At 36.4% G+C, this 16,491-nt stretch overlaps 4 protein-coding genes across 6 annotated transcripts; 1 reads left to right on the top strand and 3 right to left on the bottom strand.

Annotated features, from left to right (window-relative positions):
- Positions 1-97: 97 nt before the first annotated feature.
- On the bottom strand, positions 98-2,900 carry LOC116297593 (putative bifunctional dTTP/UTP pyrophosphatase/methyltransferase protein). Its single transcript, XM_031705854.2, has 8 exons — positions 2,643-2,900; positions 2,332-2,472; positions 2,176-2,217; positions 1,983-2,047; positions 1,722-1,789; positions 896-1,010; positions 591-605; positions 98-470 (listed from the first exon to the last, which is right to left on the bottom strand). Exons 1-8 carry the CDS (start codon positions 2,730-2,732, stop codon positions 353-355), a joined length of 654 nt encoding a protein of 217 aa, XP_031561714.1. The 5' UTR covers positions 2,733-2,900; the 3' UTR covers positions 98-352.
- A 4,753-nt stretch (positions 2,901-7,653) lies between these two features.
- Positions 7,654-9,509, bottom strand: LOC116297592 (QRFP-like peptide receptor). The gene has a single exon (XM_031705853.1). The coding sequence runs from the start codon at positions 9,349-9,351 to the stop codon at positions 8,026-8,028; it is 1,326 nt and encodes a 441-aa protein (XP_031561713.1). The 5' UTR covers positions 9,352-9,509; the 3' UTR covers positions 7,654-8,025.
- Positions 9,510-9,661: 152 nt separating this feature from the next.
- On the top strand, positions 9,662-12,247 carry LOC148906071 (uncharacterized). 2 transcript variants are annotated; one of them, XM_089038578.1, is made up of 4 exons: positions 9,662-9,955; positions 10,156-10,349; positions 10,478-10,641; positions 10,833-12,247. In XM_089038578.1, the coding sequence occupies exons 1-4, from the start codon at positions 9,940-9,942 to the stop codon at positions 11,806-11,808; spliced, it is 1,350 nt and encodes a 449-aa protein (XP_088894704.1). In that variant the 5' UTR covers positions 9,662-9,939; the 3' UTR covers positions 11,809-12,247. The 2 variants fall into 2 exon arrangements, with proteins under 2 accessions (XP_088894704.1, XP_088894703.1); XM_089038577.1 differs by lacking the exon at positions 9,662-9,955 and having other exon boundaries at positions 9,980-10,349.
- Positions 12,232-14,478, bottom strand: LOC148906070 (uncharacterized). 2 transcript variants are annotated; one of them, XM_089038575.1, is made up of 3 exons: positions 14,186-14,478; positions 13,760-13,985; positions 12,232-13,677 (listed from the first exon to the last, which is right to left on the bottom strand). In XM_089038575.1, exons 2-3 carry the CDS (start codon positions 13,983-13,985, stop codon positions 12,341-12,343), a joined length of 1,563 nt encoding a protein of 520 aa, XP_088894701.1. In that variant the 5' UTR covers positions 14,186-14,478; the 3' UTR covers positions 12,232-12,340. The 2 variants fall into 2 exon arrangements, with proteins under 2 accessions (XP_088894701.1, XP_088894702.1); XM_089038576.1 differs by having other exon boundaries at positions 13,760-13,906.
- Positions 14,479-16,491: the final 2,013 nt, after the last annotated feature.

Genomic DNA, 16,491 nt, shown 5'->3' with positions numbered 1-16,491 from the left:
AATGGAAAGTGCGTGTGCGTGCAATGTGCTCTCATAAAGCACACGCTCCAAACCAATCAAAACGCGACATTCATAACAGTTATTTTATAATACAAAGTAGTAGACCAAAATTCCATTGTTTTCTTTTGTCTCACTTGACTGTCAGTCACTATTTATACAACTTTGTTTCAACATACAACCAAGAGGACTGGAATGCATTGGAGAGCCTATGGAACACAGGGCATTCTTACCTGAAATATAACACTTAAAAATGGAAAGTAAATCTAATCTTTTCACTTTTGTATCTTTTTCTCCTCTATTCCTACATTTTTTATCACACATTTTTAATAATAAAAGTTGTTCTATTATTTTCTTACTCGTAAAGTTTTTTAATTTGTTTACAAAAATGATACAAAGGGAAGCCCATAACATTGAAATAATCACCATGGATACCTGTTACCAATGAGCCACCTTTTCCTTGGATACCGTATCTATAATATATTAAGGAATTGCCATGAAGATCAATCTTTCTTTGCAGATTGGGAGCATAGACTGTATGTTTGTATCAAAATAAAGCAAAATTCACAATTATTACTTATACAAAAGGATACGATCCTGCTTTGTCCCTGTGGGAAAAATTAAATAGGATAAAAAGTAAGAATGAAACGAAACTAAAATTCTTTTGTAAAAATTATGTAAATAGAGAATATGTGGGCACATGGCAATCTGCAATTTATTTTCAAGATAAATGTCATATTATCAAGCATCCAGTTATAATACGCCATTTTTCCAAAGGTATTTTTAAGAGCGTGCGCCCAGGCAGATACGAGTTATATGATAAATATGATTATTTTACATTGAACATGATTGCCCAGTCTATTAAGTTAGAGGGCCCTGACTAAAGGACTTGACTTACATTGGTTCTCCAGTTTCTATATATCCTTTTATGACATCTTCCGAGAGGTCACCAAAAGTAACCAAGGTTTCTTCATAAAACTGGGTTATTTTTGGGTCCGGTAATATTGAATTATCTACAAAACATGGCAAAGAATATGTGTCAAACTAAATTTTCATAACAGAAGTTTCATTTGAATGGCAAAATGGGAAGAGATGTAATCCCATTTGCACTAATCTCAGCAAATCAAGCTCTATTGAACCCTAAAACAACCTCTGGACTGATCAGTCAGGGCATGTTTAGTCACAGACTGAATCCTGAAACAACCTCTGAGCTGATCAAATCCAGGGCATGGCTAACTCACAGATTGAACCCTGAAACAACCCCTGGGCTGATCAAAGTTAGGCATGGCTAACTGAGTCACAACCAATTTCCTAAGACAAAATCTGGGCTGATTAAAGTCAGAGCATGGCTAACTAATTGGCTCATTATTGTAATTTATCTCCATGTGCTTTTGCAGAGGGAGGAAAACTGGAGAAGCTTGAGAAAAATCCTTAAATCAAGAGTAAGACCCAACAAACTATGGACATAATATTGTTGAGTCTAGGTTTTATGTAAACTAGCTGAAATTTTAGGGATGACATGCCAGTTCAACAATGCTAGACCATAAATTATCTTAGCTTGATTAACCGAATATCCCACAAAAATATTTTCTTTTCTTTTTTTTTTTTTTTTTTTTTGCCCAAAAATAGATTGAAGGTAATTTTATATCCAATGGAAAGGGGGTAAGTACCCTAAGGACCCATTCTCTAAGCCCCTGTACTATATATCTTCAGATAATCCATACCTTTGGTTTGTGTGCTTGGCTGCACGAGTGCTACTCCACTATACACCTTGTGTTCACACCCACTTAGCCTGATAACAGTGAATTAACATTGATACTAACTTGTATAGTGGGACAAACCAAGGGAATAGGGTGGGGATTAGAAAAGGGGGGGCAGGCTGTGTTAAAAACCCCTTAGTATCCTCAGTTTGGGTAATGGTAATCAAGAGCACACACACTTTATTTTTTCCTGCAGTTTATCAAACTTTCTAAACTCTCATATACCTTCTAAGCATGGCAAATGCATCATCTTTACTTTTGGGTTTTTCAAGAATCTTATTTTCATGGACCTGAGAAAAAATGGTTGAATCAATATAAAGACACATCAACAAATCAGCACCTCCTTTCTCTACTTAGTACAATCAATTAGGCTTTACAAAGGCTTCATGACCAATAACGCAGTGTATATAATACATACCACAACTGTATCTGCTCCTATCACAATATCTGGCTTTTCTTTCTGAAACAAAAAAATGATTTTTTTTAAATTTGTTTTTGTCTACTTTTTGATTTAATCTAATCATGACAGTTTATTCTCATGATTCTCTTGGCTTCATACTTCAATAAAACTCACATGTTTTTCTTGTGCCATTCTTTCTACAACTTCCAGAGCCTTTAGTTTAGCATTCTCAAGTACATAATCCTTTGGATGACCAAACCGACTTTTGTCTAAGTTTTCTTCGAATTTCGAAGGCAAAACAATAAATCTTAATCCCTGTAAAATGACAAAAATAACGAGTGAATAAATAACGAGAGGTAAAAGAGAGAGAACTCAGGGCTTGAACCTGAAAAATAACGTTTATATTTTTACAACTCGAACCACGTGCATTGGTCGTCTTGAAAATAATATCATGGATCATAAAATGATAATATTTCTTCATTTACAATTTGCCTTAAAATTTCACTTCTTCTTGGCGATCCACTGGCTAATACGATACATTTGGAACCTAGATTGTCCATCAAAGGTTCAAGCATGGTGCTGTACTGTAAATTACTTAATTTAAAACTAGCTTAAAATAAAACAACACAGTCGTGTGCTAACTTTGATCACAAAACACGAATTTGCCAGGCGTTCCTGGCTATTAGTTACCAGACTCGTATTCCACAGGCAGTCCAATTTCCCTGAACGAGCGGGATCAAAATTACTCAGCTTACAGGGCTTTTCACTTTTTCTTTTCTTCTTATTTCTGTTTCTTTACTTTCTGTTTTTTGTTTTTTGTTGTCGTTGTTGTTGTTGTTGTTGTTTTGTTTTTTTTGGGTTTTTTTGTGTTTTTTTTGTTTTTGTATTTTGTTTTTTGTTTTGTTTTTGTTTTTTTTTGTTTTTTTTTTTGTTTCCTTTTGTTTATATAAATCTTATCTTTCGTTTTTATAAACCTTATCTTTCTATATTTCTATTGCCGTTTTTTTTTCTTTTTTTTTCGTTCGTTTGTTCGTGCTGACTTCTTTTCTTTATGGCCATAATTTTCAGCCAACATGGCCGAAAGCTTGGCAATAAAATAATATTTAATCCTTACTCCATTGCATCCTTCGGACACCGCATTGCATTGGCCAATCACGCGTTTTTAAGCCGTGTCCAACCTGCGTACAAGAACACACTCATATTTCTCATCTCTTTCCTCTAACATATCTGCTCGTCATGGGCGTGGAAAAAGTTGCAAGCTGTTTCAACAAATGGCCCGCCATTCTTTCTTTCTCGTCTTCGTTCGTCAATAAATCTAGCTACTGAGTTTAATTACAACTTCGACACAGCAACTCATTATGATCGCTCTCTACTGAAGGCGCCACAGAACTCAACTTATTTTATTTGGTCACAATTTTGATTGACTTGAAGACAGCACGGATCAATGGATCCGCCACCAGATTATAAGGAAGTTGTGAAAACAAAATCCGTTCCTTCTGCTCCATCTTACGCTCGAGTTTTCCAACAGGCATCTCAACAAGAGAGCGCCTTGTTTGGTGAGCTAGAATGGAATGGAGTTTGTCAAGAAAAAAGGCAGCAAGATGAAAGGGAAACTCCAGATATTCCAAGTTCGGTTAGACGTAGTGAATCGGTAAGAATGACTCCAGTGGGACAAATGTTTGATACAGAAGTGAATATAAATGAAGACCTAGAAAATGGTGAGACAACAATAGGCAGCAAAAAAGCAAGGACATCGCAAAGGAAATCCACAGATCTTAGTGTCAGATATTCAGAAAGACATAAAATGTTTTCAAACAGAGTTTCAGTCCATGGCCATTCCGAACGATTCCAAGATGAAGAAGAAGATTGTAACACAGTGGTTGGGAAACAATCTTCTTCAAGACAAGCTGTGTCAATATCAGAAAAAGCTTTTGTTAGAAATTCTAACCAAAATGAAACTCTTTTGAATCAAGCTCAAATGGGGAGGTATTTTTACAGAATATCGAGTAAAGAAGACCAGCAAAGATCGTCTTTTGATCAAGACTACGGCGAAGAAAACGCTCAGCCATTGGAGAGTCGAGTCGTAACAGTACAACCCAGTGTTTCTACAAGTTTTAAAGAACAAAATGTACAGTCTCAAAAAAAATCCCCACTTCAAAGCCTAAGTATCTCTCCTGGAAGTCCAAAAATTGCCAACCGCGAAAAACAAAGGAGAGAGAGTTATATTTTCAGCGAGACGAGAGACATAGGAGTTCAGGCAGAAGTAGGGAGGATTACTGCAAAGAGAACATATTGTTTTGTTAACATTTGCTTCTGTATGTCATGTAGATGTGCGCTTTGCTCGTCCTCGTACAATTGTACTTGGTTGCATTGTGTGCCTTGTCTGGCTTACAGTGTTTTGTGTTGTCCATTCTGGCTTGTTTGTCTGTTCTGTTCATTCATCAATCCTTGTTGGAAGGAAATATTGCTCGTAACATCGGGTGCTCTTAAGCATTTGGCCTTCAGTTGTAAAAGTGCGGCTGGAAATAACTGTTCGTTTACGTGTTTAGCAGATAACGCGGACGAAACTTTGTGGAATGCTAGAAGATGGGGGTGTGGATTCGAAGAGGCTGAGGAAATTTGATAATGTTCTAGTAATTTCAGTTGCAACGCAACGTTTATTCGAACTACACGTTTTCACGGCTATATTTAGTTGTGCTTATTTCATGGAACAGTGGCCCTGTTGAAAAAAACTTGGGTTTCGAAGACACCAACCAAGCCAAGTCAAGCACGGTTGAACGAGATTAGTAAAAGGGTTTAGAATTCCACTATTTAAATTGTTCTCGGTCCTTAAAAAAGATACATTAAGGGCGTAATGTTTTTACATAGACTACTGTCATTCGCTTGAGTATCATTTCTTTGTTTAACAGTTGCGCGGGAGAAGACGCATGAATGACACATCAATGACACATAAATAGAAATGATACTCTAGGGAATGACACGTGGTCTGAAACAAGAAAAATAATATGTCCAAGATGAAAAATTTCATAGCCTAAGTTAATGAGCCGCTACTTTGAAGATAGGTTACGTGCCATATCTACGTCTTGATATTTTTACTTACGTCCATTACTATCGCGCATGGTTACCAGGGGAAAACTCTACTAATATCCTCCTGTTGGCTACCTTATACTGCTTACCAAAAGAGCATACTGACATTTTTTGTGTATTACCACAATGAAGTAAATGCACTATATAGGTATTTTCATTTCAGCCCGAAGATATTTGAAACAATATGATAAGAATCAAAAGAGTAAAAAATCACATTTGAAAAGAATAGAAAAGAAGCTGCTTGAGTCCTGAATTATTAATTTGCTGATGATTTTATTCTCTCACAGTCATTTTCCTCCCACCCACATATCAATTAGAAACGTTTTGAACAAAGCATCATTTCTCAAACCCTAGTACTTAGTATGATACAATATATAATGACATCACGACACTGATAGATTAGAACGCCCATGCAATATGTCTACTTTACCAACTGAATGTGTCGAACCGATACGAAGATGATTGCCAGCCCAGTTCCTTTTTCTACCTAAAACTGAACTAGTAACCGAAATCCAGGATATTTCCGTCATTCATTGATCATGGCTGTTCACAACTTTGTAGAACGAAATTAAAAATATTATTTTAAAAGCTTGAACTATTTTTGTATTGTACAATCAATGAATGAACTAATACTCTTAAAAGAGTTATAAAACATTATAGTTTCGAATCCCGTGTTTCCGCAAAATGTTTTGAGAAAATTCCATGCATCAACGGCCCCGCCACTTATACATTTTTGTTCAAACATTAAATGCCATGCACTTTCACTGGCTTTCTAAATTTCCTATACCAGTGACCTAAGTGTACCAAATCCTCTTTTATCCGAAAATTTAAGTTCCAGTTTCCTTACTGATTTATAAATGAATAAGAAAACACTGTCGGCGGCATAAAAAATTTAATGTAAACACAAAGCAAAAAAAAAAAAAAAAAAAACATCAATAAGCTGCAAAGTAGTGCCCGGGGAAATCGAATGATAGAAATAATAATGTAATAGCGGTTAATGACAAGTTCGAGTGAAAACATAAGAGATAAATTAAAAATATATTAGAAAGAAAAGAACTTGAATATACGCACCGCTAGAAATCATAAAACTGTCATCACCTACTCATTCTATCCATGTTCAAATTCTTCGACAATCGACACTTTAAAGATCTGTAAAGACGCGTGGGAACATATCGCCCACATGCTTTGAAATGGCTTTCACAATCAACCAATCACAAAGCACGGAAACTGATGCTATCCAATCACATTGCTTGAAATCCAAAGCCATTAAAGTGCATAGTTTTGAGGCTGTGCTACTGAAGGGGAAAAAAGCTAACTTATGAATATTCAATAAAACTCAAACACCATTCCTTCAGTTTTTCATATAAATAAGGTAGTTACTTCCTGAAACCTTTAATCTCGTTCCAATCGAATTAACTCAAGAAATGATATATTACCAAAGCTACATTTATCAAATTTTTTTAATCTAGTTCATTGACAAAGTATACCATATGCTATTGAGCTTTCACTTTCTTTTTTTCTCAAGATTAATGGGTGCAGTAATGACGGACTGTAGATCAGAACACCGACACGAATTGCAATTATATATTTATAATATGTCCGGCATTTAATAAACTTTTTTTCAAGGATATAAATGTCCCTCTTATTGAAGCTCATTCTCCGAAAAAATCTATTTTTGATTATAATTTGAATGCTTGCGTGTAGCAAGCATTCTCAAAATGAGTTCAAATTAACTTGACGTATGAGAAGAACTCGTAAAAGATCTTGTCTTTTAGATCTATAAGCCTCAGGTCTAAACACTTCACACAAATATAAACTACCTATATTACATTTAGATACACAATAACCAATGCTCAACTCTACAGTCACTTCGTAACAATATACTGAAAAACAAGAATAATGGATTTCTTGTTGCTTTGACAATTTTGACGTTTCCAGGTTAAATAGCATTTGACTCCTAGAACAGCCGGAAGCTTTACAATTTTATCTCGATCTTTTTTCCCTACATTCACAAAACTTCAAAGACCCGAAATTACGCATAATATTTCACTAACTATAGCAAATACGATTCCTGCTGTTTCTAAGCTTTATAAAGTCAAACACTGGGGAATTGTTTTTCGGTTATCAGTCGGAAGTTCAGTTGCTTTCTCAACAAAATCAGCGAGAGATAAACTTCTGCATTAGTCACGGCTTCAAAACTCCTTAACTCCCAAATCCGTCTAGAACCTCTTCAAAAGTAATATTGAACGTTTAGGTTATATTTTTCAATAAATATTGGGTTATATTTTGAAATTTTTTAACTCGAACAGGATAGAAATTTGCTAATTAAAGACCGACTGATCTTTCTAATGACATACTAAGATGTTTAATAACTCCACATCTTTTTCATTCTCAATACTGACACGATAATCCCTTTTTGTGTAGATACGTTTATTGATTTCAAGCTTTCATTTACATTTACAATTCCAACTTGCTGCTTAATTTACTACATGGACTGACTAGTGCCGGGACAAAACTTTTTAAGCCGGGTTTATTACTGATTATCCTAGAATTAAATAACAATCCCTTAGATAAAATCCCCATCTTTCTTTGGGTACCACGCTAGTTAGAATAAATATTTTCTATTGTCTGTTGGAGTGTTATCCGTCTCGTTATCTTTGCAGAAAGAAGCTATGATTATGGACTGGACTATGTGATGTTGCCGGTTAAATGCCTTTAACATGATTACTCACTTTGAGGAGAATGTATAGTTAGATGTCATTGCTGAATATATGATATCAATCATTGTAAGTCGTCAGTATCGTTCTCATAGCAAAGATTCGAAAACTGCATTATAACACTACCGCTTAACGACTCAGAATCCGAACGGCGCCTCGACGCGAAAGAAATTCCAGTGATTCCATCCTGTTTTTTGGCCTTTCCTTCACTTTTTTCGTAAATCGTTTTGTTTGGGGAGAAAGTTCTAGTATATCCCAATGCAAAAAAGCTATGACAGTCACTTTTGGTTAAAGCTGGTTTTAGCTGAGTGTTTTTGACACCTTCTTGAGGAGGCGATTCATCTGAACCATTCCGTATGACGGATGTATTGAAGTGCATGGTCCTCCTATTCTCACCGGCTCTCTGCTCCTTCTGTCCCCGGAAACAGCGACAAGCCACGCGAAAACCTTCGCGGTAATTTCGATTAAACAGCGCGTAGAGAAAAGGGTTGATAGCTGAGTTTGCATGGCTCAAAAACAACGATGTGAAATAAAAAATATAGTTGTAATCAAAGCATGGAAACCTATGGAGAGCAAAAAAGCCAATAAATTGATATACATACAGAGGAAGCCAGCACGCTGCGAACAACACAACAACGGTAATCAGCATTTTTATTACTTTCTTGCGCGATGTTTGTGCTGGGTCAACATTGGTGACTTGTTCCCCGACTTGCTTTCTTCTCCAAAGTTTCCTCGCGATAATTGAGTATAACACAGCCATTGTGATTAAAGGAATTAAATAAAGAGTTACAAAGAGAATAACTGTGTAGTTCTTTGGCGCGTTGATGCGGTCAAAAGCGGGCGCCCAGTCTTCGTAACAAACTTCGTATCCAAGTTCGCCAGTTTGAACTCGCGTTGCATAAATCAAAGGCGCCATCACACCGAGTGCAACTACCCAAATAACTGCAAGTATGATTCTAGCAGCGTTAAATTCCATACGCGCGTGAAACGGGAAAATGATAGCCACAAAGCGATCTTTGGTGATGACCAATAGCGTGAGAACTGAACTGGCTACAGAGACGCTTTGTAAAAAAACTACCATCTTGCACACGGCTTCGCCAAAAATCCATTTATCAAAAAGATACACTTGGGTAATCATGTTCGGCATGCCAAGAAAGGTAATGAGAAGATCGCTTGCCGCCAGGCTGGAGATGAATAAGTTTGTAACACTTCGCATATGTTGGTTTTTGTAGACTGTGAGGATGACAATGGTATTTCCAATCAGCGACAGTGATATGATCAAAGCGTAAAGACCAGTTTTACCAATCTGTAGAGCAAGGCTCTGGCGATAAGCAGGACAGAAGATGACTGAATTGTTACTGATGTTCACCGTAACACCGGGAATATACATCTTGCTTTTGTAAGAAGAAAAGTCGTTCTGGTCTTCTGTTGCGAGTTTTTTTCTCTCTTGTGTTTTAGTACAATCTTCTAAGATATGAATTGTGGGAACGATTGTCTTACCATTCGTTGATTTAAAGTCAACAACAAAAACATTTCCCTTAAAAGCTGTTATCGGAATGACAAGATGTTTGATTGTCGCATTTGACTTGACTGAATTGTTAGTCCTAGAGGTTCTAGAAAGCCTATAAAATAAACAATAGACCTAGTTCCATTCGCACAATCCTTGGTTATTACAATAAAAGTCGGTGAATGTCAATAGGCCCTTTGCAGCTAGTGGTCACGTGCTTGGATACCGCTTAGCAACACAAAACTGGAGAGCAAGCCTTCCAGTAAACAAAAGTTGTAATAGGTCAAGCACGCGTGGTTTTATACGATAGTTTCATCGTTCAAAACGCTTAATCCTTTTGCCCTATCTACAAACACAGTAAGATAATCTTAAATTCTCTCCTTTGGACTCGATTTTTGGTTCGAAGTAACGATATTCTTCGCGTTATCGCGAAAAAATTGTCACCGCCGGCCCGCTCGACGGCTGAAAAACATGGCGACTTCGCAAGGTATGTACTTCAAAACTCTCCTTTTTTTTGGTTTCTTTTCAATTATTGGACTTCTAAAATCTCTAAAATAACAGTTTAGATTGTGAATGGTGATCGATTGTAATTGGACGGCATTTTAATGGACGATTTGTTTATTTTTTGTGAGAGTGATTCCACGTCTAAAGTCAAGACTAACCCATGTTTACATATATTCGCTGTAGATGTTAGAACTCCCGACGAGCCATCACATACCAAGAAAAATTCTTCGTACCATTGTTGTGTTCCCTTGTGTAACGGAGATTCTCGATATCATCCTGATTTAAAGTTTCACCGCTTACCAGGCCGTGCAAGGGATGAGCAATTGAAAAAGGAATGGCTGGTGAAGATACGAAGAGATGTGGGCCCACACTTCAAGGTATATAGGAATCTAACAATATCAATGCACAATACGAATTGCCTGTGGATCTTTAAAAAACTGTAATGAAGATAAAAATAGTTGAATACAGTTACATTGTTATTAAAAGGACATTTGATTTATAATAGGTTAACAAAAGTACCAGAGTGTGCTCAAAACACTTCACTGAGGAAGATTACAATCCTCCCACTGATTCTGGACGTCAGTTGCTAAAAAGAGAAGCTGTACCATCAATCTTTGACTGGTCAACCAAATCCAAAGCAAGAAGAAAGATAATTCGACAAGTAGATAGGTAATGAATATCACATATTTCTACTTCAATACATTTCATTTAGACTTGACTGATGGAATTGTACTTGATGTTTATTTTGGTTTAAACCAAAATAATTTTATAATTTTAATAATTTAGTCTTTTATAATTTTTTATTTAGTGTGAACTGAGTGTGAACTGAGTGTCATCATAATTTCAAAACCTTTTTACAGAGACACTCAGACAGATGAAAGTGATGACAATGAAGATAATAGTCCCAGCACTTCTACAACCTTCAGCATGGATGACCTACAAGCACAAGTCCAGTCACTCAGAGCACAGTTCCAAGATGCACAAAAGCAACTTGAACAAAGTAGAAATGAAACTGCAGCTGCCCTCACTGAAATAAAAAGGGTTAAAGTTGAAGCTGCAAAAGAAATTGAGGACATTAAGAGGCAAGCTGCAGAACAATTAGCACTTAATAAATTTGGGCTTGAGAGATTTGGCACAGACAATGAGATCATAAGATTTTATACAGGTTTCCCATCCTATTTACATATTCAGTTCTTTTTTAAGTTTTTGCAGCCATGTGCTGCACAAATGACATATTGTTATGCCTCTGGAGAAAGAGAAAGTAGACCAGACTCAAGAAATATGCTTCTTGTGGATGAATTGTTTATGTTTTGTGTACGCCTCAAACTAGGTCTATTCGGACAGGATTTAGCTCATAGGTTCCGAATACATAAATCGTCAGTTTGCAGGAAATTGATCACATGGACTAATTTTTTGTATTTTCTTCTTGGTAGTCAAGTGATCTGGCCTTCAAGGCAAGATGTTGATAGGTTTATGCCAGAAGGTTTTAAAAAGCTTTATGCAAGCACACGTGTCATTTTAGATTGTACAGAGATTTTTGTTCAAACACCTACCTCCCTACTACTTCAGTCGCAGCTTTATTCTAGTTATAAGAGTAATACTACACTCAAGGGTTTGATAGGCATTACCCCTAATGGAGCTATTAGCTTCGTTTCTAGCCTTTACACAGGGGGGATTAGTGATAAGGAAATCACAAGGTGCAGCGGCATTCTAGATTTGTTAGAACCTGGTGATTCAGTCATGGCAGACAAAGGGTTTGACATTGAAGATTTACTTAGGGAGAAGCGGGTAGAGTTAAATATTCCTCCGTTTCTTGAAAGTCAGGAACAATTCTAGGCCGCAGATGTTCAAAAAACAAAGACACTAGCAAGTCTTAGAATTCATGTCGAGAGGGCAATAAGAAGAGTCAAAGAGTACCACTTTTTTGATTCAGATGTGCCATTGTCCACTTTAGGTTCAGTCAATCAGTTATATACTGTAGCCTGCCTCCTTACAAATTTTCAAGGCCCACTTATTTTATCCAATGGTAATAATGAGGCATAGTGTCTGTAAGAAGTTGGTGAATGTATGATTAATGTGGCTTACATAACCCATTAGATAATCTTTAATGCAGGTTGGTTTATCATGTGTCTTGGATTGCTTTTTGTAACTATTTCAATTTGTTTGTAAATGAAAACTCAAAAAAAAAAACTAATGAACAAACACAAAATCTAAATAGCACAAATAAATATAATACTAATATGATATAAATATAATAAAAAATAAATTAAGATTATGAATTGATTTGTCATTAATAAAAATAATATAATATTTGTTATCATAAGAAATCTGGCCATGGTTTGAGAACAACAACAAAAATCTTAGTGTATTAATGTAAATAGTAATTGAAGAAAAAACTATCAACTTTGTCCTTTGCTTGCTGGAAAAACACTGAATCAAAATTAATTCTAGAGCAAACAAACAAATTTTCGTCAATGTAACTGAAAAAATCACACCATTCTAATCCTGTGAGTCCAAGCTGGCACTGGATCTGGTAATAATAAATGTCTGTTGTTTTCAGTTTGTACTGGTTAGTGTTCTGGTCCTTGGTGAGATACCTCACATTGTCAAATGATGTTTCCCCCTCTTTAACGACCTTTATTTCTAACAAGCCAAAGGGATTCTGACCATTATTTACGGCATCAAGGTCATAAACTTTCCTGTCTGGGCTACAACCTAGCCATGGGCACTTTGGGTGGACAATCAGCCCAGATGGGAAGAGGTTTACTCTTCCACCCTTTGCATTGCTAGCATAGACCATGGCAGCATGTGGTTCAAGTTCAATGCCTCTTCTCATTGCTGCAGTTTGTACAAATCTGGTGGGGTTTAGCTGATTGACAAGGGTGTCAAAATGTGACACCCGGCGAGCGACAATGCCAAATTTGCTTGCTGTTACCCTTTTTTTTCTGAGCAGGTGCCATACATCACTCTGACTTTGAGTGACTGTTTGCTGCTGCACTCTCAGTGATGACTCTGTTGTCACAGACAATGTTCCAAATATAGATTGTTGACGACTGTCAAGACAGATTGACACATTGTTATTAAATCTGTCCTCTGCACTTGAGAGGGGAAGCTCTGGGAAAGAAGTGCAAGTAAAATCATTTATGATGTAGTCAGTTGACATCTTTTGTTGATATGACAGGACACAGCCTTTTGGGACATTTCCAAACTTGCTCTGTACAAATGGGATATTGCCAAGTTGATCTTGATTGGGCAGAATGGTTGTAAAGAGAGGATAAGGTGGTTGGAAGCCATTAAAGTGCTCTTTTGTGAGGGTAGGATACTGGGTAGATGGGGAATACAAATTACTCTTGATATATCTACTGTACGAAGCGCCAAGTTGGGGTTTTTTCACTAGCACGTCTTGTATTTCTTTTTGTGCGATTTTGGATCCTCTAGGTATGCTCCAACGCTGCTTCATGCTGGTACATGTTAGCTCATCAGGCAATGTCCGATGTCCCAGTTGCTTAAGAAGGGCTAAATAGTAAAGAAGCCCGATCACATGATGGCAGTATCCACCTGCCCCGGCTACACATGAGCACAGCCCAGACAGCAATGTCAAATTGTTGTTCTGGACTGACACCTCTAAAATGTGCGGTGGTTCAGACTTCCTCATTGAGCGGTAACACTTGCATTTAACTCTCACGCACTGGTCGGTATATATCACTAAAAAATTGGAAAAATTAGTGTGAATTGTCTGCCATTCATATCATAATGAAATAGAAAAAACATTTTGGCTATCAAGTACCTTTAACGTCATGTAAATAGCCTGGTTCCGCCATAAATTTGTACGCTTTCGAAGTGCTTGTGCAGCCAGACTTCTCTATAGCGTAGCTCCCTACATCATCGAAGGTGAGGGAAGGAAAGATAGAGATGTCTTGAGTTTCTACTTCATCTAAAACAAAAATAAATATAAAAATATCAGTACGAAGAATTTTTCTTGGTATGTGATGGCTCGTCGGGAGTTCTAACATCTACAGCGAATATATGTAAACATGGGTTAGTCTTGACTTTAGACGTGGAATCACTCTCACAAAAAATAAACAAATCGTCCATTAAAATGCCGTCCAATTACAATCGATCACCATTCACAATCTAAACTGTTATTTTAGAGATTTTAGAAGTCCAATAATTGAAAAGAAACCAAAAAAAAGGAGAGTTTTGAAGTACATACCTTGCGAAGTCGCCATGTTTTTCAGCCGTCGAGCGGGCCGGCGGTGACAATTTTTTCGCGATAACGCGAAGAATATCGTTACTTCGAACCAAAAATCGAGTCCAAAGGAGAGAATTTAAGATTATCTTACTGTGTTTGTAGATAGGGCAAAAGGATTAAGCGTTTTGAACGATGAAACTATCGTATAAAACCACGCGTGCTTGACCTATTACAACTTTTGTTTACTGGAAGGCTTGCTCTCCAGTTTTGTGTTGCTAAGCGGTATCCAAGCACGTGACCACTAGCTGCAAAGGGCCTATTGAGTCATACTTTAATTACTGGCCAAAACTTCTTTTGTTTGATGTCCAACTCAAAGACAAATATGTACAAATAAAATGACGACAAGTTAAACGAACCAAAGCTTCGTCACTTTTTAAGTAAAATGATTATCATTTATGGCTGGTTTTGAAGACGTCAGCATGAAAAAAAAAACTATATAGAAAACATCTTAAGTGTGGTACTCTTAGATTTACTGTTTCTCTTATAGTTCACATCAGTCATCGTATATTGCTCTTTAAGCGGTCAACCGAATGAAGGACCCTTTGTTTAACGTAATTCTTTTTTGAAATTTAGATTACAACTATTATTTTAAACATCTCAAATCAGCAAAGTTAATCTTGATATACGATCAAACGACGGCTGCAGTAAGTGACGCGCCTTGCAATCTGCGCAGTTCGACAACTGTCACAGAGAATATATGTCAGTCCACCTCCGACTAAGACAAGAAAAATTAGCTCGATAATCGAGTTTTTAATACCATAAATCAATACAGCAACTAGAAATGCCTTCGTAGTCTGTTTTACGTTTAATTTAATTCTTTGATGTCGTGGACAGGGCAGAAAAACGGGTTCTACTTTCGACGTTTATGCGTTAATAAGCTTTATATTTCATAGACAGGCTCTTTTGGGGCTGATTAACAAAATACCAAAATTTGGGGAAATTTAAGGAATGCGTATTTGAGATATAACACCCTTAACGTTGGGAGAAATGATATTTTGATCAGCACAAAAACTAACATTTTCGCTAATACCTCGAAGTAGAATTGCTCAATTCAGCAGAATCTTGTGAAAAGTTTAAAGCACAAGAGACACGAATAAAACACTAAACGTTTTTTAGCATGAATGAGAGATAAAGAAAAAAATTGCGAACATAGTAGCCTTGTCGTTTTTCTACTCTGTCGGTTTCGTATGCTTTATTATTCTTATTTTGTGTATTTTTTCATCTTGTTAAGTGATTTTTGACTCCTTTTTTTAATTATCTGGATAATTTGGGCTCTCACTGCAAAATACTTTATAGGGAACCAGCTCGACTCATAAACAAACTTTAAAATCCAAGCTGTGGAATTAGTCGGTAAAAGCGCTCAACCGCAGGTGTTCGGAGGAATTTAAAAACGTAAAAATAAATAAATAAAACTCGTACTGAGTTCTGAGTGATACTGGTCTTTGCGTTTGGATTTTATCTTTCAAAGAACAAACGTACTGAAAAACATGTCAAATACTTCTTGGTACAGTGCTAGAACGATGAAGTCGTACAATGGTAATGATTTATAACCATATCTTTTAAAGTTACGTTTTTGTAGTTATTATTTTGGTCTTTCAAAAAAAGGTTTGTGTGGCGAGACAATTTGCACGTTAAGAGCCTTTTTAAGCTCTTCTAAAGGCAATTTACGCAATTTCTTTTGAACCTTTATTGTTTGGGAAAATGGACCGCTATGAGTAATAGAGCTAACTCTTATGACTGCCAGCAAGTTATGGAAATTTGATCGCTACATAGAACCGAATAACTGAAGATTTTATGACGTTTTTTATTTTCGTCATTTTCATTTCATTATTTCTTTTGGACAAACCCTATTTTAGCTTGAACGCTTGAACAAGAACCTGGAAGCGACACGAAATGAAAAAATAATAATCTCCGAAAATAAAATAAATATAGAAATCTAACGAGTCTAAAATAGTTTTTTTTAACATGTTGACAAATGTTTATGTTCTTTTCCCCTTGCAATTTCATTGGAAAAGTTGAAGCAGGAAGGGTTACAACAGAATTCACCTTTTCGGCGCTAGCCGTCACGAGATATAAATTGCTTTAGATTGTGTTACGGTCACCAAAAAGTTCGGACATTGTTCTCGAATTGCCGTACAAATGTACTGACTCTAAATGAACTATTTACTTAGTTATGTTTAGTTATTTCTCTGAATACAAGTAAATAATCCTTTTTCTAGCTTGATTGAAGCTTTTCTTATTGCTGTTAAGATAGCAAACTAAAGAAT

This window comes from Actinia tenebrosa, unplaced genomic scaffold, assembly GCF_029948245.1.
Source record: "Actinia tenebrosa isolate PJP-AT-01 unplaced genomic scaffold, QUT_ActTen_1.0 PGA_scaffold6__47_contigs__length_16458017, whole genome shotgun sequence".
Lineage (NCBI taxonomy): Eukaryota > Metazoa > Cnidaria > Anthozoa > Actiniaria > Actiniidae > Actinia > Actinia tenebrosa.
Note: the sequence above shows the minus strand (reverse complement) of the source record. Positions and strands in the feature narration are given on the sequence as shown.

Bases quoted from the DNA above. Each gene is read 5' to 3' on its own strand.
- LOC148906070 (XM_089038575.1), bottom strand. From the start codon at position 13,985: ATGTTAGAACTCCCGACGAGCCATCACATACCAAGAAAAATTCTTCGT. The intron at 13,678-13,759 runs GTACTTGATAGC...CCAATTTTTTAG, and splicing joins CTATTTACATGACGTTAAAG to TGATATATACCGACCAGTGC.
- LOC116297592 (XM_031705853.1), bottom strand. From the start codon at position 9,351: ATGTATATTCCCGGTGTTACGGTGAACATCAGTAACAATTCAGTCATC.
- LOC148906071 (XM_089038577.1), top strand. From the start codon at position 10,074: ATGGACGATTTGTTTATTTTTTGTGAGAGTGATTCCACGTCTAAAGTC. The intron at 10,350-10,477 runs GTATATAGGAAT...GATTTATAATAG, and splicing joins ATGTGGGCCCACACTTCAAG to GTTAACAAAAGTACCAGAGT. The intron at 10,642-10,832 runs GTAATGAATATC...ACCTTTTTACAG, and splicing joins ATAATTCGACAAGTAGATAG to AGACACTCAGACAGATGAAA.
- LOC116297593 (XM_031705854.2), bottom strand. From the start codon at position 2,732: ATGCTTGAACCTTTGATGGACAATCTAGGTTCCAAATGTATCGTATTA. The intron at 2,048-2,175 runs GTATGTATTATA...ATTTTTTCTCAG, and splicing joins TAGGAGCAGATACAGTTGTG to GTCCATGAAAATAAGATTCT. The intron at 1,790-1,982 runs GTATATGAGAGT...CACTGTTATCAG, and splicing joins GCATTTGCCATGCTTAGAAG to GCTAAGTGGGTGTGAACACA.